General features: G+C 38.6%; 1 protein-coding gene across 3 annotated transcripts in view; it reads left to right on the top strand.

Annotated features, from left to right (window-relative positions):
- Nucleotides 1-20562, top strand: part of PLCL1 (phospholipase C like 1 (inactive)) — a 520815-nt gene that overhangs the window by 267018 nt on the left and 233235 nt on the right. For all 3 annotated transcript variants that reach the window (XM_060194204.1, XM_060194203.1, XM_007534411.3), the window contains exons 2-3: nt 172-2646; nt 5792-5995. In XM_060194204.1, coding sequence (XP_060050187.1) covers nt 172-2646; nt 5792-5995 — 2679 coding nt within the window. The remainder of the gene's footprint in view (nt 1-171; nt 2647-5791; nt 5996-20562) is intronic.

Below are 20562 nucleotides of genomic sequence, written 5' to 3'. Positions count from 1 at the left end.
GTAATACCCATTTTCTTGACAATTATTTTTTTCCCCAAAATAGGAAAAAGGTAAGTTTTAATCTAACCTCTGTCCAAATAATCATGGACTGGGGGAGTTCAGGAGGATTCATAGAGTATTACTGAATTCCTTTGTCCTTAATTGATAAGGTATTTTCAAATTATTTTGCAGGATCCTTCAAACCAAAAATGTGGTGGAAGAAAGAAAACTGTGTCTTTCAGCAGCATGCCATCAGAAAAGAAAATTAGCAGTGCAAGTGACTGCATCAGCTTCATGCAAGCTGGTTGTGAACTGAAGAAAGTGCGGCCAAATTCTCGGATTTACAACCGTTTTTTTACTCTGGACACAGACCTCCAAGCTCTTCGCTGGGAACCTTCCAAGAAAGATCTTGAGAAAGCTAAGCTTGATATTTCAGCTATAAAAGAAATCAGACTGGGCAAGAACACAGAAACATTTAGAAACAGTGGGCTTGCTGACCAGATTTGTGAGGACTGTGCCTTTTCCATACTCCATGAGGAAAACTATGAGTCTCTGGACCTTGTTGCCAATTCAGCGGATGTAGCAAATATCTGGGTATCTGGGTTACGGTACCTGGTTTCTCGAAGTAAGCAGCCCCTGGATTTCATGGAGGATAACCAGAACACACCCAGGTTCCTGTGGTTGAAAACAGTGTTTGAAGCAGCAGATATTGATGGGAATGGGATTATGTTAGAGGACACATCTGTAGAGTTAATAAAACAACTCAACCCTACCCTGAAGGAATCCAAGATCAGATTAAAGTTTAAAGAAATACAGAAGAGCAAAGAAAAACTAACCACCCGAGTGACAGAAGAAGAATTTTGTGAGGCTTTTTATGAACTTTGCACAAGACCAGAAGTGTACTTCTTACTTGTACAGATATCTAAAAACAAAGAATATTTGGACGCCAATGATCTCATGCTCTTTTTAGAAGCTGAGCAAGGAGTCACCCATATCACCGAGGAGATGTGTTTAGACATTATTCGGAGATTTGAATTTTCTGAAGAAGGGCGTCAAAAAGGATTTCTTGCAATTGATGGCTTTACCCAGTACTTGTTGTCACCAGAATGTGACATCTTTGATCCTGAGCAAAAAAAGGTTGCTCAAGATATGACTCAGCCATTATCTCACTACTACATCAATGCTTCTCATAATACCTATCTCATAGAAGACCAGTTTAGGGGGCCGGCTGATATTAATGGCTATGTGAGAGCTTTGAAAATGGGCTGTCGAAGCATTGAACTTGATGTCAGCGATGGCACAGACAATGAGCCGATCCTTTGCAATCGAAATAATATGACTCCACACCTTTCCTTTCGAAGTGTCATAGAGGTGATAAACAAATTTGCCTTTACTGCTTCTGAATACCCACTTATTCTTTGTTTGGGGAATTACTGCTCGCTACCACAGCAGAAGATAATGGCTCAACAGATGAAAAAGGTTTTTGGCAGTAAGCTCTATACTGATGCACCTTTGCCTTCAGAATCCTACCTTCCATCACCAGAAAAATTGAAAAAGATGATCATTGTGAAAGGAAAGAAATTGCCATCAGATCTGGATGTGTTAGAAGGAGAAGTAACAGATGAAGATGAAGAAGCTGAAATGTCTCAGAGGATGTCAGCAGATTGCAATGGTGAGCAGAAACAAATCTGGCTGTGTAGGGAGCTCTCTGATTTGGTATCCATCTGTAAATCTGTTCAGTATAGGGACTTTGAGCTGTCTATGAAAAGCCAGAACTATTGGGAAATTTGTTCATTTACTGAAACAGAGGCTAGTCGTATTGCAAATGAATATCCAGAGGATTTTGTAAACTATAATAAGAAATTCTTATCAAGAATCTATCCAAGTGCCATGAGGATCGATTCTAGCAACTTGAATCCACAAGACTTTTGGAACTGTGGCTGTCAAATTGTAGCAATGAATTTTCAGACTCCAGGTCCGATGATGGACCTTCACACAGGGTGGTTCCTTCAAAATGGAGGCTGTGGTTATGTCCTACGACCATCAATCATGCGCGATGAAGTCTCTTACTTCAGTGCAAACACAAAGGGCATTGTACCTGGGGTATCTCCTCTAGCTCTTCATATCAAAATCATCAGTGGTCAGAATTTCCCAAAACCCAAAGGAGCTTGTGCCAAAGGGGATGTCATAGATCCCTATGTTTGCATAGAGATACACGGAATTCCGGCAGATTGTTCCGAACAGAGAACTAAAACTGTACAACAAAACAGTGATAATCCTATTTTTGATGAAACTTTTGAGTTTCAAGTAAACCTACCTGAGCTCGCCATGATACGCTTTGTTGTTCTGGATGATGACTACATTGGGGATGAGTTTATAGGGCAGTATACAATACCCTTTGAGTGTTTGCAGCCTGGGTATCGGCATGTCCCCCTGCGCTCCTTTGTGGGCGAAGTCATGGAACACGTGACCCTCTTTGTCCACGTAGCAATGACGAATCGAAGCGGAGGAGGGAAGTCACAGAAGCGCAGCCTTTCCGTGAGAATGGGCAAGAAGGTTCGAGAATATACAATGCTCAGGAATATTGGTCTTAAAACCATAGATGACGTCTTTAAAATAGCAGTTCATCCCTTAAGAGAAGCCATAGATATGAGAGAAAATATGCAGGTAGGACAAGCCTTATCTACTCTCTTCCCTATACCTGCCTCTTCCTACTCCTCTCTTGCTAGCGACATTGCCTGCTACTAATGATCTGAATCCTCAAAAAGTTATCAGGCACCTTATATAAGCCCATATACCACTGAGCTAAATTTGGTATTGTGGACAGCAGATGGTGCTTATGTTCTTCTTGTGAATTCTGAGTTAGATCTGACCTGAAGTAAGTCAATTAATGGATTATCAATATAGCTAAAAGTTGCCTATTAAATACTCCAAGTATGTATGTGAGTAAACTCTTCAGATATGGAAGGACCTTTTATTAACCTGGGGCCTTGTGTGTAGGCAGTAAAATTGAGTAGTCTCTCAAGGATTTTTTTCCTCCTTTTTATTTATTTAGACAAAGAAATGTTCCACCACACATGGAGCACCACCAATGCCATTTGTAGTGTCTTCATGTGGTGCCAGGGTTCAAGCCTAAGGCCTTGAACATAAGGCACAGGCTTTAGGAGTGATTCGTCCCCAGTCTTGGGTAGAGAATTTTCAGTATGTAATTAATATAAACAAATGCATAGCCAACTAGATTAATTTTAGTTGTTTATATGTACTACAACAATAGTAAATTAATTCCCACAAGACGAAGCAAAAATGGAACAACTTAGCTCTGGAAATTGTGGCATGTTATTTAGTCTTTTCTTAGAAATGTAGCATAATGAAAGAACTTAAATTCTGGATAAAAGTTTGCTGTTATGTGACATATCTATAATCACTGGATTTTATCTACAGAAGGTAATAAAAATAGTGAAAAAAATGACACAACACTTAAGGAAACTACATGAAAATCAGTTGCTTACTCTTGGCATTTGAGAATCCAGCTTAGATTCATTCCGTTCATTAATGCTTTCAATCAGAGATAGCTGCAGATTTTTAAATTCAATAATTTAATATACTTATTCTAGGGTAATATTAATGAGAAGCAATCAGGCAATAAATATTTATTAGGGTCTCATAAAATGCACAGTGGTGTTGGCTGGCAGATATGCCAGCAGTATAGATAATGTATACAAATCAGGAGAGGAATCCTATTTTTAAGGCAGACTACTCTGTTAGCTAATATTTTAATAATAATACTTACCCAGATCCCTTGTATTCAAGCTATAAAAAAGCTTGAAGGGGCTAAATAATTCCTCAAACATTGTAATTAATAAGCAGCAATGTTGATATTTCAATACAAAATTGCCTGCTACCAAATCTTGTGTGAATGTCAAATGCCAAATCCATCACTTGGTAGGTTTTTTTATATTATTCCATAGAGAAATTTTGGGCTAGGTTTAAGATCAATTTTTTAATTTTATTAGGGATTTAATAATGATTGACAAGATTGTGGGATAAGAGGGGTACAATTCCATATAATTCACACCATCAGAGTTCCATGTCCCCTCCCCTCCACTGGAAGCTTCATATTCTTTATTCCCCTGGGAATATGGACCAAAGATTTTTATGGAGTGCAGAAGGTGGAAAGTCTGGCTTCTGTAATTGCTTCTCCATTGGACATGAGTGTTAACAAATCAATCCACACCCCTACCTTATTTCCATAAGATCAATTTTAAATAACAAAAAAAATGGTAAAAAGCAAACAAACAGTATGGTACATAAGTTATATATAAATACTTAGGTTACAAGGCTTTTACTTGAGGTGCTATCTTAGCTTATTTTGAAAGTTAGTTAATTTAATTAGCATCTTAAAGCTTCTTCTGATATCATTCTATAACTATTAGAGTTCTGTCATTTCTATACCCAACCTTATATATAAGAAGTATATTTTATTTATTTCTAGATCATGTCTGAAATACATCACACATGATATGTATATGTTCACACATGAATATTTGTTATGTGTTAAAATATGTATAAAGGAGAGGTGGTTATGTTATCAAGTTTTTGCTAGGTAGCCCTCTCAGCATAAGGTCATTTGGGATTCAGATTATTTGGGACTATAGAAATGAATACTATCATTATCACTAATGGGTCTATGAGACTATTCACTGTTATTTTTTTCTAATTCATTTAAAAAATACTTTTTATGTATTTTGTTTTGGATAGAAACAGAGAGAATGGGAGGGGGAGATAGAGACAGAGAAAGAAAGATACCTGCAGCACTGCTTGACCACTTGTGCAGCTTCCCTGTACAGTTGGGGAACAGAGGCTTGAACCTGGGTCCATGCACATTCTTTTGTATGTGCTCTGCCAGATACACCTCTGCCCAGCCACTACTGCTCATTGTTACTAAATGTGAAATAGTCATAATTCCTATTTCAGATGAAAAATGTAAAAATCTATAATATGGACACCTGTTTTAGTGTGTGTTCCTGCTAGGACACTTCTAGTGGGGTAAAAATGGAATAACACTGGTGGCTGGTCACATGGAGGGTGTTGAGTTATGGCAACCTACTACCTTGAGGGAAAAAGTTCAGAGGCAGTGCATCACAATGTATAATGACAGGCCCATCTCATGAGCATCATGATATAAATTAAATAACATACCAGTGAGTAGTAAATGCTAATTTTTCTGAATATCCACTTTTGCTTTGAAAAGTACAGTGTAACTTTATATGTTACAATCTACTTTGGTTTGTGGCTTACTTATTTATTTTTTATTCTCTTTTGTTGTCCTTTTTGTTTTATTATTGTAGTTATTACTGATGTCATTGTTGTTGGATAGGACAGAGAGAAATGGAAAGAGGAGGGGAAGATAGAGAGGGGGAGAGAAAGGTAGACACCTTCAGACCTGTTTCACCACTTGTGAAGCGACTCCCCTGCAGATGGGGAGCTGGGGTCTTGAACTGGGATCCTTATGCCAGTTCTTGCGCTTTGCACCACCTGCACTTAACCCACTGCTCTACCACTCAACTCCAAGTTTGTGACTTATTTGTGGAACTTGCTCAAGATAGAAAAAATGAAGTGTAACTGTGAATTAGTCCTGTGCACTATCCTCGTGCATGTCAGAATATTTCTTGTTGTTTACAACTCTGTGTGCTCCAAATTTTGTTTGCATTGGGTATAACTTTAATTACTATGGTTTCATGTAAGCCCAGAAATGCAGGCAGTGATGTGTGAAGGAGGGCAGGTATCTGACTTCATGTGTTCTTCCCCACAGAATGCTATTGTGTCTGTCAAGGAGCTGTGTGGACTTCCTCCAATTGCCAGTCTGAAGCAGTGCCTGTTGACCCTGTCCTCTCGCCTCATCACCAGTGACAATACTCCCTCTGTCTGTCTTATGATGAAAGACAGCTTCCCATATTTGGAGCCTCTAGGGTCAATTCCAGATGTACAGAAAAAGATGCTGGCAGCATATGATCTGGTAAGGAATGATGGCTTTATTTCTCTGTGTGTGTCTCTGTGGGAAATCTTATAGCATGGACTCCTTTGTGGAACCTGAGTCAATGACAGTGACTGCCTTTGAAAGCTGGAGTGCAGGTGGCAACCTGTCAGCTCAGCCTCCTCTCAGTGCAAGAGAAACCTCTGAAGCAGTACTGCAAACCTAACCGTCCACAGATCACAGATCTATCTCGCAAAGAGTGTCTTACCTTTAATTTTTTTTGAAAGTACAAAAAGGGTTCAGATCATCTAAGTGACTTTAGCTAGCAATGAAACCATTCAGCCTTGGTCTTAACCACCTGAGGAAGTAAACTTATCATCAGTTGCTACCTTATGATAGCAGAGGCAAAGTGCTTCTCTGAAATTCATATTGTAACCTGATTTTTCTGAATAGGTAATGAAATTTATGTAGCAATTAAATTTAAGTATAATAAGGCAGGAGACACAGTGCAGAGTTTCCACATCAGACTTTATTGCTTGAGAATCCTGAGTCTGCAGGATTCCAGACAGCACCACATGCTAGAGCTGAGCAGTGCTCTGGTGTATCTCTCTCCCATCCTTTTCCCCCTCTATTCCTCTCACATGGAAATAAATACGTAAAATATTAAAATAATTTAAGAAAAATTCCAGTTTTGCAATTTATCATTCTGTAAAATTAATAAGTACAAAACAAACACTGAAAAACTATAACATACATATATCTCAGGTGAAGTGTAAGTATTCTTAAAATATAAAGAGCACTTAAAAGTCAGTGAGAAAAAATATGGGGGAAGTAAGCTTACATAAATAAAGATTAAGTTAGCTTTGTAAAACACACAACTGTGCACGAATAATTGCTTCAAAACACATGAGTTTAATTTACACACAGCCATCTTGAGGCAGCACTTCTGCAAGATTCTTAGGAGGCCAGGATCCACCTGGCTATTACTACACTGTCCCTCGAGGGTCACCCTCATCTCCAACATCCAAAGTGACTGCTAAGTTCCACTGTAACATGTGTATTCCTGTCATCAGGAATGATGACAAGGGCATATCATTTCCCTTTGAGAAAATTTCTATGTCTTGAAAGGTAGCACAGTGGACAAAAATGTTGACTCTAACCCATGTCTCAAGTTCAACCCCAAGTATTCCATGTGTCAATGATGCTCTGAATATCTCTCTCTTCTGCTCTCCCCTCTCTCATAAATAAATAAAGGAATGAATCAATAAATCTTTTTAAAAGGAACATTTTTCTGAAATCACTTTGGATACTTTTGCTCATATTTGTCAGTTTGCAATTGGCCAGATGGCTAGGGATTGATCGACAGCCCCTCTTCTTCAGAAGAGAATGAATAAGAGAACTTATTCCTTATGTGTCTCCTAAAAACAATTAAATTGTGAAAACATACCTTAAGTAAGCTTTTGAAAGAAAAATTTTTAGTGATTTAATAATGATTGGCATGACTGTGGGATAAGAGAGGTAGAATTCCCATCACTAGAGTTCCATATCCCCTAAGATAAATTTTTTATTAAAGTCATTATAGAAATGTAGTGTGATGGGGGCCCAGTGGTGGCACATGGGTTAAGTGCACATAGTTCCAAGGGTAAGTACATGAGCAGGGATCGCGGTTTGAACCCCTGGCTCCCCACCTGCAGCTGTGTTGTTTTGTAAGAGTTGAAGGAAGTCTGAAAGTGTCTCTCTTTCTATCCCCTTTTCTGTCTTCCACGTCTTTCCTGAATTCTCTCTGTCCTATTCAACAACAGCAGCAGCAACAGCAACAGCAACAAAAATAACTGTAACAACAACAATGGAAAAAAGATGGCTGCCAGGAACAGTGGATTCATAGTATAGGCACCAAGCCCTAGAGATAACCCTGGAGGCAAAAGAAAAAAAAGTAGTGTGATACTCCCATATTCATCGTGTTAGCATTTTTAAAGTAGTACTTCTAATAATTTAAGGAAATAGAAACTCTCATTATGTATATTGGGAAAATAAATTGACATAGATTTTTTAGAGAATAATTTAGCAGTATAAGTAAAAATGCTATCCCATTTGATTTGTATATTTCTTTTCTAAGAATTTATTTTAGGTCAGGGCCAGGTAGTGGTGCACCTGTTTAGGCACTCACACTACAGTGCACACGGACCCAGGTTCAAGTCCCTGGTCCCTGCCTTGAGGGGGAAAGCTTCCTGAGTGCTGAAGAAGGGCTACAGGTGTCTCTCTGTCTCTCTCCCTCTCTACCTTCCCACTTTCCCCTCCCCTCTCAATTTCTCTCTGTCTCTATCCACTAATAAATAAATATATTTTTAAAAATATATTATTATATATGAGAGCTTATTTTAGGTCAATACATAAACTTTTTTGTTTAATATGATGGTTTAAAATCTGGTATAAGGGCAGAGGGTAGATAGCACAATAACTATGCAAATGGACTCTTATGCCTGAGGCTCCAAAGTCCCAGGTTCAATCCTCGCAAACAACTATAAGCCAGATCTGAACAGTGCTCTGGTAACAACAACAATAAAAATTGGTATAGATTATTTTGAAGCCATTAAAATCATGTGTTAGAAAAATATTAAATAATGTGATGAATTTTTTATATTCTGTGAAAATTTCTGACTCAAAGAATAAGCCTTAAACCATGTTTATTGTATGCACATTTAAAATGTTTGCAGAATTGTGCAATCGTATTAAAATTTCCCATAACCTGATGATAATGCTTTGAAACTAATAGATTACTTAAGACTCTTGTGTTCATCAATTATATCTCATTGTCAACAGGTGAGGTAGTAGATGTATATGAGTGAATAAGCAAGAAACATTTTTACAGGTATTAATAATGGTTTTTTTTAAATAAGGAGAATTGTATTTCCTTATCTATTTATGCTTTTCTATGTTATCTTATATTTGCCAAATTACAGTGAACTCAGTTTTGAATAAAAATATTAAGTAATAAAATATTAAGAAATGATTAACCATTGAAAATGACAAGAAGAAAAATATTTGGAACAAAAATCTTAGAAAAAGAAAAAAAACTCAGAGTGTATTTTATTTACAAATGATCACACCTCTTATATATTGTACTTCAGAAAAAATGCTGGTTGTGAGGGGTAAGTCATTTACTATCTATATCTCATTTTTCATGAAATCAATTTTTTCCCATCATAAAAGAAGGGATTGAAAGCTGTTCAGTGAGTAGATATAACTGCCATCTAAGAGCTGAAATTAGAGTACTAGTTTCCATAGAGACAGATAGTGGAAATCATTTATTCCCCCAATTCCCTTTTTAAACTAAGAAAGCAAAATCATTTGTTGGGAGGAGGAGGGACTGGTGTCCTGGAGCTGGGGCTATCTTCTTCTAGCGTTTGCCCTTCTTCCGTAGCTGGGGCTGTAACTAGCTGAAGACACCTGGTTTGTGATTGGCGAATTTTCATTCCACATCCTCAAGTGTCAGGTTGTTTGTTTCACCCTTAACTGCTGCAACCAAATATGTACATAAGTTATTATCACTTGTAATTAAAAAAATATATTTTGGGGGGGGGCAGGCGGTAGCGCAGCAGGTTAAGCGCACATGGTGCAAAGCACAAGGACCAAAAGCGTAAGGATCCCAGTTCGAGCCCCCAGCTCCCCACCTGTATGGGAGTCACTTCACAAGCGGTGAAGCAGGTCTGCAGGTGTCTCTTTCTCTCTCCCCTCTGTCTTTCTACTCCTCTCTCCATTTATTTCTGTCCTATCCAACAACAACAATAACTATGACAATAAAACAACAAGGGCAGCAAACAAGAAAATAAATAAAATTAATATATATATATTCTTGTTTATTGGAAAGAACAGAGAGAAATGGAGAGAGGAGGGGAAGACAGAGAGAGGGAGAGAACGATAACCTGCTACATTGCCTGTGAAACTACTCCCCTGCAGGTGGGTAGCTGGAGGCTCGAACCAGGATCCTTACACTGGTCCTTGCGCTTTGCACCACGTACGCTTAACCTGCTGCACTACAGCCCGACTCCCAGAACATGGCTTTCTGTTTGTTTCTTGTCTTGCCTCCAGGGTTATTGCTGGAGTTTGTTGCCTGTACTACGAATCCACTGTTCCTGGGACATCTTTTCCCCATTTTTGTTGCCCTTGTTGTTATTATTATCATTGCTGTTGTTAGATAGGACAGAGAGAAATCGAGAGAGGAGGGAAAGACAGAGGGGGAGAGAAAGACAAACAGTTGCAGACCTGCTTCACTGCTTGTGAAGCAACACCCCCTTGCAGGAGGGCAACCGGGGGGCTTGAACTGGGATCCTTTCTTGGTCTGTGCCTTTTACACCATGTGTGCTTAACCCATTGCACTACCACCCAGCCCTGGAATAGCACAGTTTTAAAGAACACAGTGGAATATAGAGAAACTTGTAATGATGTCTCCATTATAGATCCCAGTGGGGTTGATTTTTTCATTGTGGTAAAAAAATTAATATAAATATCAAACTATTCTACTTATTACCAGAAAATAAACCTTTTTTTTTTTGCCTCCTGGGTTCACTGGGACTCAGTGCCTGCACTATGAATCCACTGCTCATGGTGGCCATTTTTCATTTTTATAGTCTAGCAAGAAATTGAGAGGGGGTGGGGGATAGAGAAGGAGAGAGACAGAGAGCCACATGCAGATCTGCTTCACTGCTTGTGAAACAACCCCCCCCCCCCTGGAAGCAGAATCCTTATTCTTTGTGCACTTAGCCAGGTACACTACTGCCTGGCCCCCAGATACCATTATTCTTTATCAAACACAAGTTAATTAAATATTTTCAAAGATTTCTTTTATCAGATTCTTGGATATTGATCCTTGCTTAAGAGTTATTCCTCCTTTTAAAATAGAAAAATTTCTCTTAGATGTCAGTAATTTGTATTTTTGAATTCATTTAACAGATTTTGCTGAGAAATAGGTTTTTATCTGAGATATGGAAAAGATACCAAATCTGGATAAAGTGTAGATGATATTCTCAGATAATAATAGTTTTCCTTTAGAAGCCCTATCTACAACCTCCACTAGCACTGTGAGTAAGGATTAGCTGAATAGATGCCAGGGATACTTAGGGCAACTGAAAAAGGCGACTCTCCTGACATTAAGCACATGCCATAGCCAGAGATGGGAAAGGACAGCTTGGGAAAGCACTGGAGCAAGCTGGGAGCAGTGTTAATAACTCAGGCAAGTAGAACAGACTTTAAAAGTGGAAGGTGGAATTGATGTCTTCTCAGGCTAATGACACACAGAGGAGAGCTTTTGACATTACACTGCTCTGGTGCCCTTCTGACTGCTTTACAGCTGTTAGGACAGTTTTCCAGAATCTGTCCCAAGAATGTAATTTCAAATCAGAACACCCTTTCTTCCTTCATTCCTTGATTGATTCCTTCTTTCCTTCATTTCTTCCCCCTCTCTCTCTTTCCCCCTGCTTTTGTTGCCCTTGTTGTTTATCATTATTGTTATTAATGTTTTTGTTATTGCTGCCATTGTTGTTGGATAGGACAGAGAGAAATGGGGAGAGGAGGGAAAGACAGAGAAGGAGAAAGAAAGATAGGCACCTGCAGACCTGCTTCACTGCTTGTGAAGCGACCCCCCTGCATCTGGGGAGCCGGGGGCTGGAACTGGAATCCTTGCTCCACTCCTTGTGTTTTGTACCATGTTCGCTTAACCTGATGCACTACCACCCAGCCCCTAGAACACCATTTCAAAATGACCCCTCCTTGTATTTCCCTGTAATTTTTCCTTCCTTCCTTCCTTCCTTCCTTCCTTCCTTCCTTCCTTCCTTCCTTTATTCCTTCCTTCCTTTCCCCTACTTCCCTTTCTTCCTTTCCCCTACTTCCCTTTCTTCCTCTCCCCTACTTCCCTTCCTTCCCTCCCTCCTTCTTTTCTTTTTGGCTCAGGTCTCTAAAAAAGCAAAATTACTCTTCCACATTGAACTTCCACTTTCTCTATGAAAATAACCACTAAGTAGATAAAAGAACCATAGATTCACTGCTAAGTAAGTCTAAAGCTACTAATAAAGAATAATTATGGTCAGCAAATAAAAATGAACAATCTTTTTCTTTCATTTAGGATTGATCCTAATCTTGGGGCTATTAAAACTGAAAAATGTTACTGAAAATGTGTAGTATTAGAGTCAGAAGTAAAGATATTTGAGATACCAAAAACAACAACAAAGACATATGGGATGACTTCAAAAGAAATAATATATGCATTATAGGCCTACCAGAGGAAGAAAGAGAAATGAAGAAATCATTCTACAGGACATAATAGATGAGAATTTCTAGACAACATAAAATATATAAACGTTCAACGAGCCCAGAGGGTCCCAAACAGAATTAACCCAGACATAAAGACACAACATATTTAGAATGGAAAGGAATAAGGATAAAGAATCCTGAAGGCTGCAAGAGAAAAACAGAGTCACCTATGGAGGAACACCCACAAGATTAGCAGCAGACTTCTCTGCACAAACACTACAGGCCAGAAGAGAATGGCAAGATGTCTATCAAGTGCTCAGTGAGAAAGGCTTTCAACCAAGACTACTGTATCTTGCTAGACTGTTTAATTATGGAGGCATAGAAATCTTTTCTGATATAACAACCTTTTCTGAACTAGATGGAGGCATAAAAACCTTTTCTGACAAGCAACAGTTGAAGGAATCAACTGTCACCAAGCTTACCCTGAAATAAATTCTGAAAGGTCTCCTATGAACAATCAGATCATCATAAACATGCCACATATCAGAACACTCTAAAAATCTACAAGAATGGTATTAAAATATCTTCAACCTGTAATATCAATAAATGTCAATGGTTTGAATTCACCTATTGAAAGGCACACAGTAGGAAGATGGATCAGAAAACACAACCCTACCATATGTTGTCTGCCAGAATCCCACCTAACTCAACAATACAAACACAGACTCAAAGTGAAAGGATGGAAAGCTATCATACAAGCCAGTGGACCACAAAAGGGGCAGGAACAGCTATGCTCATATCTGATATGATAGACCTAAAATAAATAAAATTATAAAAGATAGGGATGGACATTACTTAATGCTCAGAGGATCAATTAAGCAAGAGGACTTAATGGTTATTAACATCTATGCACCCAAGAACAGGCCATCTAAATATATCAAATATCTACTGAAAGAGCTACAGCAATATATTAACAGCAGCACAGTAATAGTGCAGGACTTAAATACCCCACTCTGTCAACTTGACAGATCAACCAGGCAGAAAATCAACAAAGAAACTAAGGAGCTAAAAGAAGAGATAGGTAAACAAGAACTATTGGGCATTCTCAGAGTAAAAGTGGTGATTTCACTGTTTTCAGCCCATCTTGGATGGAGCTTGAGGAAATCATGTTAAGTGAAATAAGTCAGAAACAGAAGGATGAATATGAGATGATTTCATTCACAGGCATAAGTTGAAAACAGTATCAGAAGAGAAAAAACTAAGCAGAACTTGGACTGGAGTTGGTGTATTGCACCAAAGTAAAAGACTCTGGGGTGGGTGGGGGTGGGGGAAAGGGGTGACGAGTTTAGGTCCTTGAACAGGATGGCAGAGGACCTAGTGGGGGTTGTATTACTGTGTGGAAAAATTAGAAATGTTATTCATATACCAAATATTGTATTTACTTTTAACTGTAAAACATTAATTCCCCAATATAGAAATAAAAATAATGCAATTTCTTTTTATTTTATATGTTTTTAATTAATTTATTTTTTGGACAGAGACAGAAATTGAGAGGGTTGGGAAAGAAAGCAAGATAGAGACAGAGAGACACCTGCAGCCCTGCTTCACCACTCCCAAAGCTTTGCCCCTGCAGGTGGGGACTGGGGGCTCGAACCTGGCTCCTTGTACACTATAACATGCGCTTAGCCAGGTGTGCTACCACCCGGCCCCCAGAAAGCAGTTTCTAATTTTAATGGGATGTCATCAGATTTTGCTTGTGTGGGTTTGATTTTTTTTCTATAATGGTATATATATATATATATACTTAATATTTTTTTATTTATTTTTGCTACTAGGGTCATCATGGGGAATTGGTGCCACCATCCCCAGTGACCATTTTTCCTTTATTCTTTTCTGATGGAGGAAGAGAGGAATAGGGAGAGAAAGGAAGACAGAAGCCCACAGTACTGCTTCTCTGCTGTTGAAACTTCCTCCCAGTTCTAGCAGGTGAAGACGGGCGTGAACACTGCACAGGCTAAGGTGTGCACTTTACTGGCACCCAGAGTCAGTATTATTTCTGCGACTGATCCCTGTCCCCAGCATTAACATTTTACTATAGTTGCATTTCTACATTTATTAATCAAATGTCTCAAAAGCAACAGAAATCAACTTGGTAAAAAAAAAAAAAAGGGCTGTGGAGCTGTCATGGAGAAAGTGTACCAGACTTTCAGTCCTGAGGTCATAGAGGTCCCATTCACCCCCTCAGCACCACCAGATACAGAGCTGAGTTGTGCTCTGGTTTCTATGTTTCTTTCTTTGGTTTTATTTTTTTTTAATTTAAAAAATTTTTATTTATAAAATGGAAATATTGACAAGACCATGGGATAAGAGGGGTAAAATTCCACACAATTCCCACCACCAGAACACCGTATTCCATCCTCTCCTTTGAAAGCTTTCCTATTCTTTATCCCTCTGGGAGTATGGAGTTTCTCTCTTTATAATGAAAATATATAATGTCTTAAATTTCTGAATATGTCTTTTCATAGGTATTTGTTTACCTCTCTCTAATGCAAAAGGTACCACTATGCCCATGGTCTTCAGTTCTTCCAAATCATTTCAAAACACTCTCCATATCTCACCAGTAAGGTCTCACTTTGATTAATTTCTAGAATGCACCCTCTTACTTACATTAAGGTTCTTCACCTAGTCGTCCCATCTTCCTATTTCAAAGATTAGAATAATCATTCTTGGGGCCGGGTTGTGGCACGTGGTTGAGTGCACATGTTACACTGAGCAAGGACTTGGGTTGGAGCCCAGGTCCCCACTAGCAGGGGGAAATCCTTGTGAGTGGTGAAGCAGAGCTGCAGGTATCTCTCTGTCTCTCTCCTTCTCTATCACCCCTCACCTCTCAATTTCTGGCTGTCTCTATTAAATAAATAATAATAATAAAAAATAAAAAACTTAAAAAAAGAATAATCATTCTTAAAATTCTCTTTCAGCCTTGTGCGTGCGTACATGGGCATGCACGCACACACCCACACACACACATTTGCCATCATTGTTGTTGATTTTGCCAACTTAATTTCCATTTTTTCTGTTTGAACTCTTAGTGAAGTTTATTTATTTACCATCTCTTTTCATCTTCCATTACTTACATTTCCATTCCACATAGAAAGCCTTCTTAGTATTGCATTTTCCCTTAATCAGTCAAGTTAAAGCCAACTCTTTGTCTTAGCCTTTTGCAAAGCTGACTTTATTAGAGAAAGATGCAGTTATTGATTGTACTCTGAGTATCCTATACCTACCACATAAAAAGAACTTTAGTGAACTATGTGCCCTGCAGAGATGAGTAAACAGAGACATATAAGTAAACAACACAGATAAGCATGATATTTAGCACACCAGCTCGTTTATTACAGAGATGGTGAAGAAGAGATGGGAAGAAGAATATTTATTGTTTGTAAAATAATGTTTTCTTCTAAAATAATATTTTTGTATGTTTTCAGAATTTTGATTAGGCAACCAAAAAATTTTGATTCCTGTTGGTGTGTAAAGTACTTGCAAGAGAAAAATGAAGCAAGAATTATGTGAATGAGGAATGAAAAGTCTTGATATAAAGACATAGCTTCCACCTAAGAAGAGAAGAAACAGACAGAAATGGTCCAGAGAGTAGATCACATGATGCTATGTGTTCTGAGCTGGTTGGAATCTAAGGCCCATTTGTCCTATGTTGAACTTTTTTTAAAATTGATATTACTTATGTATAATTGTATTTATTCATTTATTTTGTTTTTTAATTTTTTTATTTATAAAAAGGAAACATTGATTAAACCATAGGATAAAAGGGGTACAACTCCACACAATTCCCACGACCAGAACTCTTTATCCCATCCCTTTCCCTGATAGCTTTCCTGTTCTTTAACCCTCTGGGAGTATGGACCCAAGGTCATTGTGGGATGCAAAAGGTGGAAGGTCTGGCTTCTGTAATTGCTTCCCCGCTGAACATGGGCATTGACAGGTCAATCCATACTCCCAGCATGCCTCTGTCTTTCCCTAGTGGGGAAAGGCTCTGGGGAAGCGGAGCTCCAGGACACATTGGTGGGGTTGTCTGTCCAGGGAAGTGTGGTCAACATTGTGCTAGTATCTGGAACCTGGTGGTTGAAAAAAAAGTTAATATACAAAGCCAAACAAATTGTTGACCAATCATGAACCTAAAGGCTGGAATAGTGGAAATAGTGCAGATGAAGACTTGGGGGGTTCTTCATTTTGTAGATAGTTAGTAGGCATATTTAAAGGGCCTGTGGGTATACTAGTGTTTTTTTTTTGTTTGTTTGTTTTTTGCCTGATCCTGAAATCTGATATGCAGGTGGATCCTAATTATTGTCTGGGGAGATGATGTCATTGCTGGCAGAAGGACCAGAAAGCTGGATCAGGGAACAGAGTAGCTCCCAAATATGGGAAAGGTATATAACTATTGTTGACTGTAAACCCCATCGATTTGATGTGATCTGGGGCCCATATTCAGTTTAGGAGTCTATGTGACCTCTGCATCCCTGTAGATCTGAGCTCATGTTCTGTGGTCATGAGTAGGAACGTTCCAAGCTGCCCCAGTATCAGGACCCATCTTCCTCAGGTGTAGCATAGAGTATATTGTCCAGGTTTCCTTCAGAGGATGGAACATTCTCTATCATTGTTGATCCAAGTTGAGGGCAGGGTATGATGGGGGCCCACTAAGGGGTCTATTGTGTTCTTCCTGATAGAAATGACTGATAACAATGTAGAGAGGGATTTATTCAAGGTCTAGGCCCATCATGCCTATTTGGGAATCTCAGGACTCCCCGATTAGGGCCCCTATGCAGGACTTTTCACAGTGACTTGTAATAAATATTCACCCTACTCCACCTCTGCTCAGCATAATTTTATTTGCAAATAATTTCAAAAGAAAAATATTCTCTAGTCTTTGTATACGTGTTTCTTTAGCTATTTTAGCCCAGCTTATTTGGAAATATTTTGCATGTATCTTCAAAGGTTTCTTTGTGTTCCCAAATACTTGAGTACTTGCAAAACTTTTAGTTAAAGGAATGTGAGGTAGTCAATACTTCACTTAGTTATTCATTTATTTATTTATTTTTGCAATCCATCTTTAAATTTGTGATTAATAGTGGTTTATATTAAGATTGCAGGGTACCCTGAAGATGGTAATCATTTTGACCTGCAAATTCTGGAGAGGTTTTAGGAATGAACTAAATTTTAATCATAGCTGTATAACAACACACATATCTAATAATTACTTGAAATGTTCTTGACAACTTTTTGAGAAGCAGAACTGGAAAAAAAAAAAACCCACAAAAGTATCCCTCTATGCAAAAAGCAGTTCACTGAGTAGATCTTATCACTGTCATGACTGTGCAGACCACCTCCTTCAGGACTGTTCTATATGAGTTCTCCTGTCTTGTGCTGTTATAAGTCAGGCTTGCAAATGTGATGCAGAGCTGGTCCCAATACAGAGAAAACTGTCATCTACACCAATAGAAACAGACTTCCAATATGCTTGCAAATGTTCTGACCTTATGTGTGTTCCTGTTTCACTGGGAACTAGTAGTTTTGGTAGTATTGGATTTGCTTAAAACTGTTTTTATCTGTCTGAAATTTATTTTTATCAGTGATTTAATAATGGTTTATAGCACCTGCTGCTAGTGTTCACTTGCTGTTCAGTGCCCGATTTCATCCCTCCTCTCCAATGATACTAGCCATAATTTTTACAAAGTTTTAGGGACAGTTTGTCTATTTTGTTTTTTATAAGTTCAAAGTTCATGTGTTTCAATTCTCTGCACATGTGAGCGAAACTATCTGGTGTTTCTTTCTCAGAGAAATGCAGCTGATTTGGTAAAAAAAAAAAAAAAAAACATATATCAGAGCAAAAACAGTACCTGAGTACATGCAAAGAAAACTGAAGGATCAAAACCCCTTGATTTTACCTCTAGCCCCCTCCCCAACATTTTGTTAAAATGCAGAACTAGGATGTGGGAGGTAACGTCATTGTTATGCAAAAGATTTTCATGCCTGACACTGCAGGTTTCAAGTTTGATCTCAGGCACCACCAGGTGATCCAGTGAAAAAAAGAGGAAAAGAAGGAAGAGGAAAATGATAAGAACAAGAAAAGGAAATGTCATGGGATTAATTCAAGGCCTCTTGGATATAGGATATTACTAATCTGCTTTATGGACCCAAATTTTTATTTTTATTTTTTATTTGGGGACAGAGGGAGAGGGAAAGAGGAGGGGGAGGGACAATAGAACTACCACAATACTACTCACCATCCATAGAGCCCCTCTGGTGACTTCCATGTGCCTGGCCACAAACCAGGCTTCACACATGGTAAAGTTGGTGCTCTACAGAGTAAACTGACCCCTCCCTCCAAGCCATTCTTAAAACCCTTAGTCTCAGAAAAACTATCTCATTACACTGTAATATAAATATTGAATACATAACACTCAGGTAAAGTATTCCATATTGTGCTTTACAAGAAAAATTGCAGCAATCTCCAATATATAAAGAAACAAAAAAAGAAAATGTTGCTGCAATGTAGTACTTTTTATTCCTCTATTTTATTCTTCCTCTCTCTCTCTTTAGAGATAGAGACAGAGAGGGAGGGGGAAAGAGGGGGGAGAGGGGAAGGGAGAGGGAGAAGGAGAGAGAGAGAGATCACAGGACCAAAGCCTTACAGTGGGCACCAGGCTTGAACCTGGCAAAGCAGCACATTATCTGAGAGAGCTATTTCTCCAGCCTGTCTCTGTTTTATTCTTAAGGAAAAAGAGCAAAATGGATCTAGAGTACATTGTTCTCTTTATGTACTTAACAGTCTCAAGTGATTGTCTTTCCAAATTTGCTGTCTCCTTCTAGAGACAAACAAGTGCATGATTTTCTCGGTTTCATAGAGATACCTATCCTGTGGTTGGTGCGTGTTATGAATTCAAGTGAGGAACAAGCTGTTAGCAATTATGTATAATTTATTCACATGTTTTACTTGATGTAATCTTTATAAAGTATTTATCACTAGTTTGTACACACAGTAGGCATGCTTCCCATGAATGCCTAAGTCATAGTTGAAACCATTTCACTAACTGTCCTTTAGGCAAGTTAATTTGGGGCTCAATTTCTATGCTCTAAATGGAGTTGTGCATGGTAAATGGTCCTCTAGACTGCCTCTAAGCATAAGGTGCTATAGTTCTAGGAATTTAGATAAATTATGAGGAAATTGGAATCTGTAGGAGATTTTTGAGTTCTGATATGATAAAAGCTCATTTTTTCCCCCAGCACCATTAAAATAGTTACATTGCTTCTGCAATGATCCAAGACAATAGGTGAAACTCTGTATTGAGAGGAGCTGGAAGGACATTTCCCCACATACCCAAACAAGCAAGATAAGGCCTGTGTCACAGTCAGAGCCTTACCACCCTACACAAAGTTTTCATTTTAAATGAATGATTTTGATCTTAACTGACAATCTTAACTACCCCTGTTTAAGACCCATCTAATGCTTAATGTTATGCCAACCTTTATCTGGGTAAACCCTCTATTATGTGGCAAGGAAACAAGATCCATTTGCAGATATTCATGTGAAAGAGTCAAAGAAAAGCTCTTTGTGTTACTCCAACTGGCAAAGGCAACTGTGAGCTCAGACTGACTTCAGATATGTAAATCATCAGGACAGATCCTCTCTATGGAATCAGCTCTGCCTTGAAGGCTATGTACACTGAGCATACTGACTACCCAGCTGGAGGATTATCTGAGGACATGCTTTTCCTCTTCTTTCTTTTTTCTTCTTCTTTCTTTCTTCCTTTTCTTACATTTCTGTACTTTACATTTTATTTATATTAGAAGCTATAGAGAGTTAGGAAGGAGGAAAGCGCAAGTCAGCCAGTTTTTCTTTTTTTAAATATATATTTTTAAAATATTCCCTTTTGTTGCCTTGTTTTATTGCTGTAGTTATTATTGTTGTTATTGATGTTGTCGTTGTTAGATAGGACAGAGAGAAATGGAGAGAGGAGGGGAAGATAGAGATGAGGAGAGAAAGATAGACACCTGCAGACTTGCTTCACCACCTGTGAAGTGACTCCCCTGCAGGTGGGGAGCCGGTGCCTGGAACCGGGATCCTTACACCTGTCCTTGTGCTTTGCGCCACCTGAGCTTAACTCGCTGCGCTACTGCCCAATTTCCAGTTTTCTTTTTAATGATTTATCAATAGAGAATTAAAAAAAAATTATTTGGGGCTGGGGGATTAATGGTCTGCACTACAGTTGTTGACACATGGGTATACTTTCTCATCTTTGCCATAGGTCTTTGCAAAACACTCTTACCCCCAATTAAGATACACTTCCACC

The sequence above is a fragment of the Erinaceus europaeus genome, chromosome 7 (genome assembly GCF_950295315.1).
Source record: "Erinaceus europaeus chromosome 7, mEriEur2.1, whole genome shotgun sequence".
NCBI classification, from domain to species: Eukaryota; Metazoa; Chordata; class Mammalia; order Eulipotyphla; family Erinaceidae; genus Erinaceus; species Erinaceus europaeus.
The sequence above is the reverse complement of the archived record's forward strand: the minus strand, read 5'-3'. Positions and strand labels throughout refer to the sequence as shown.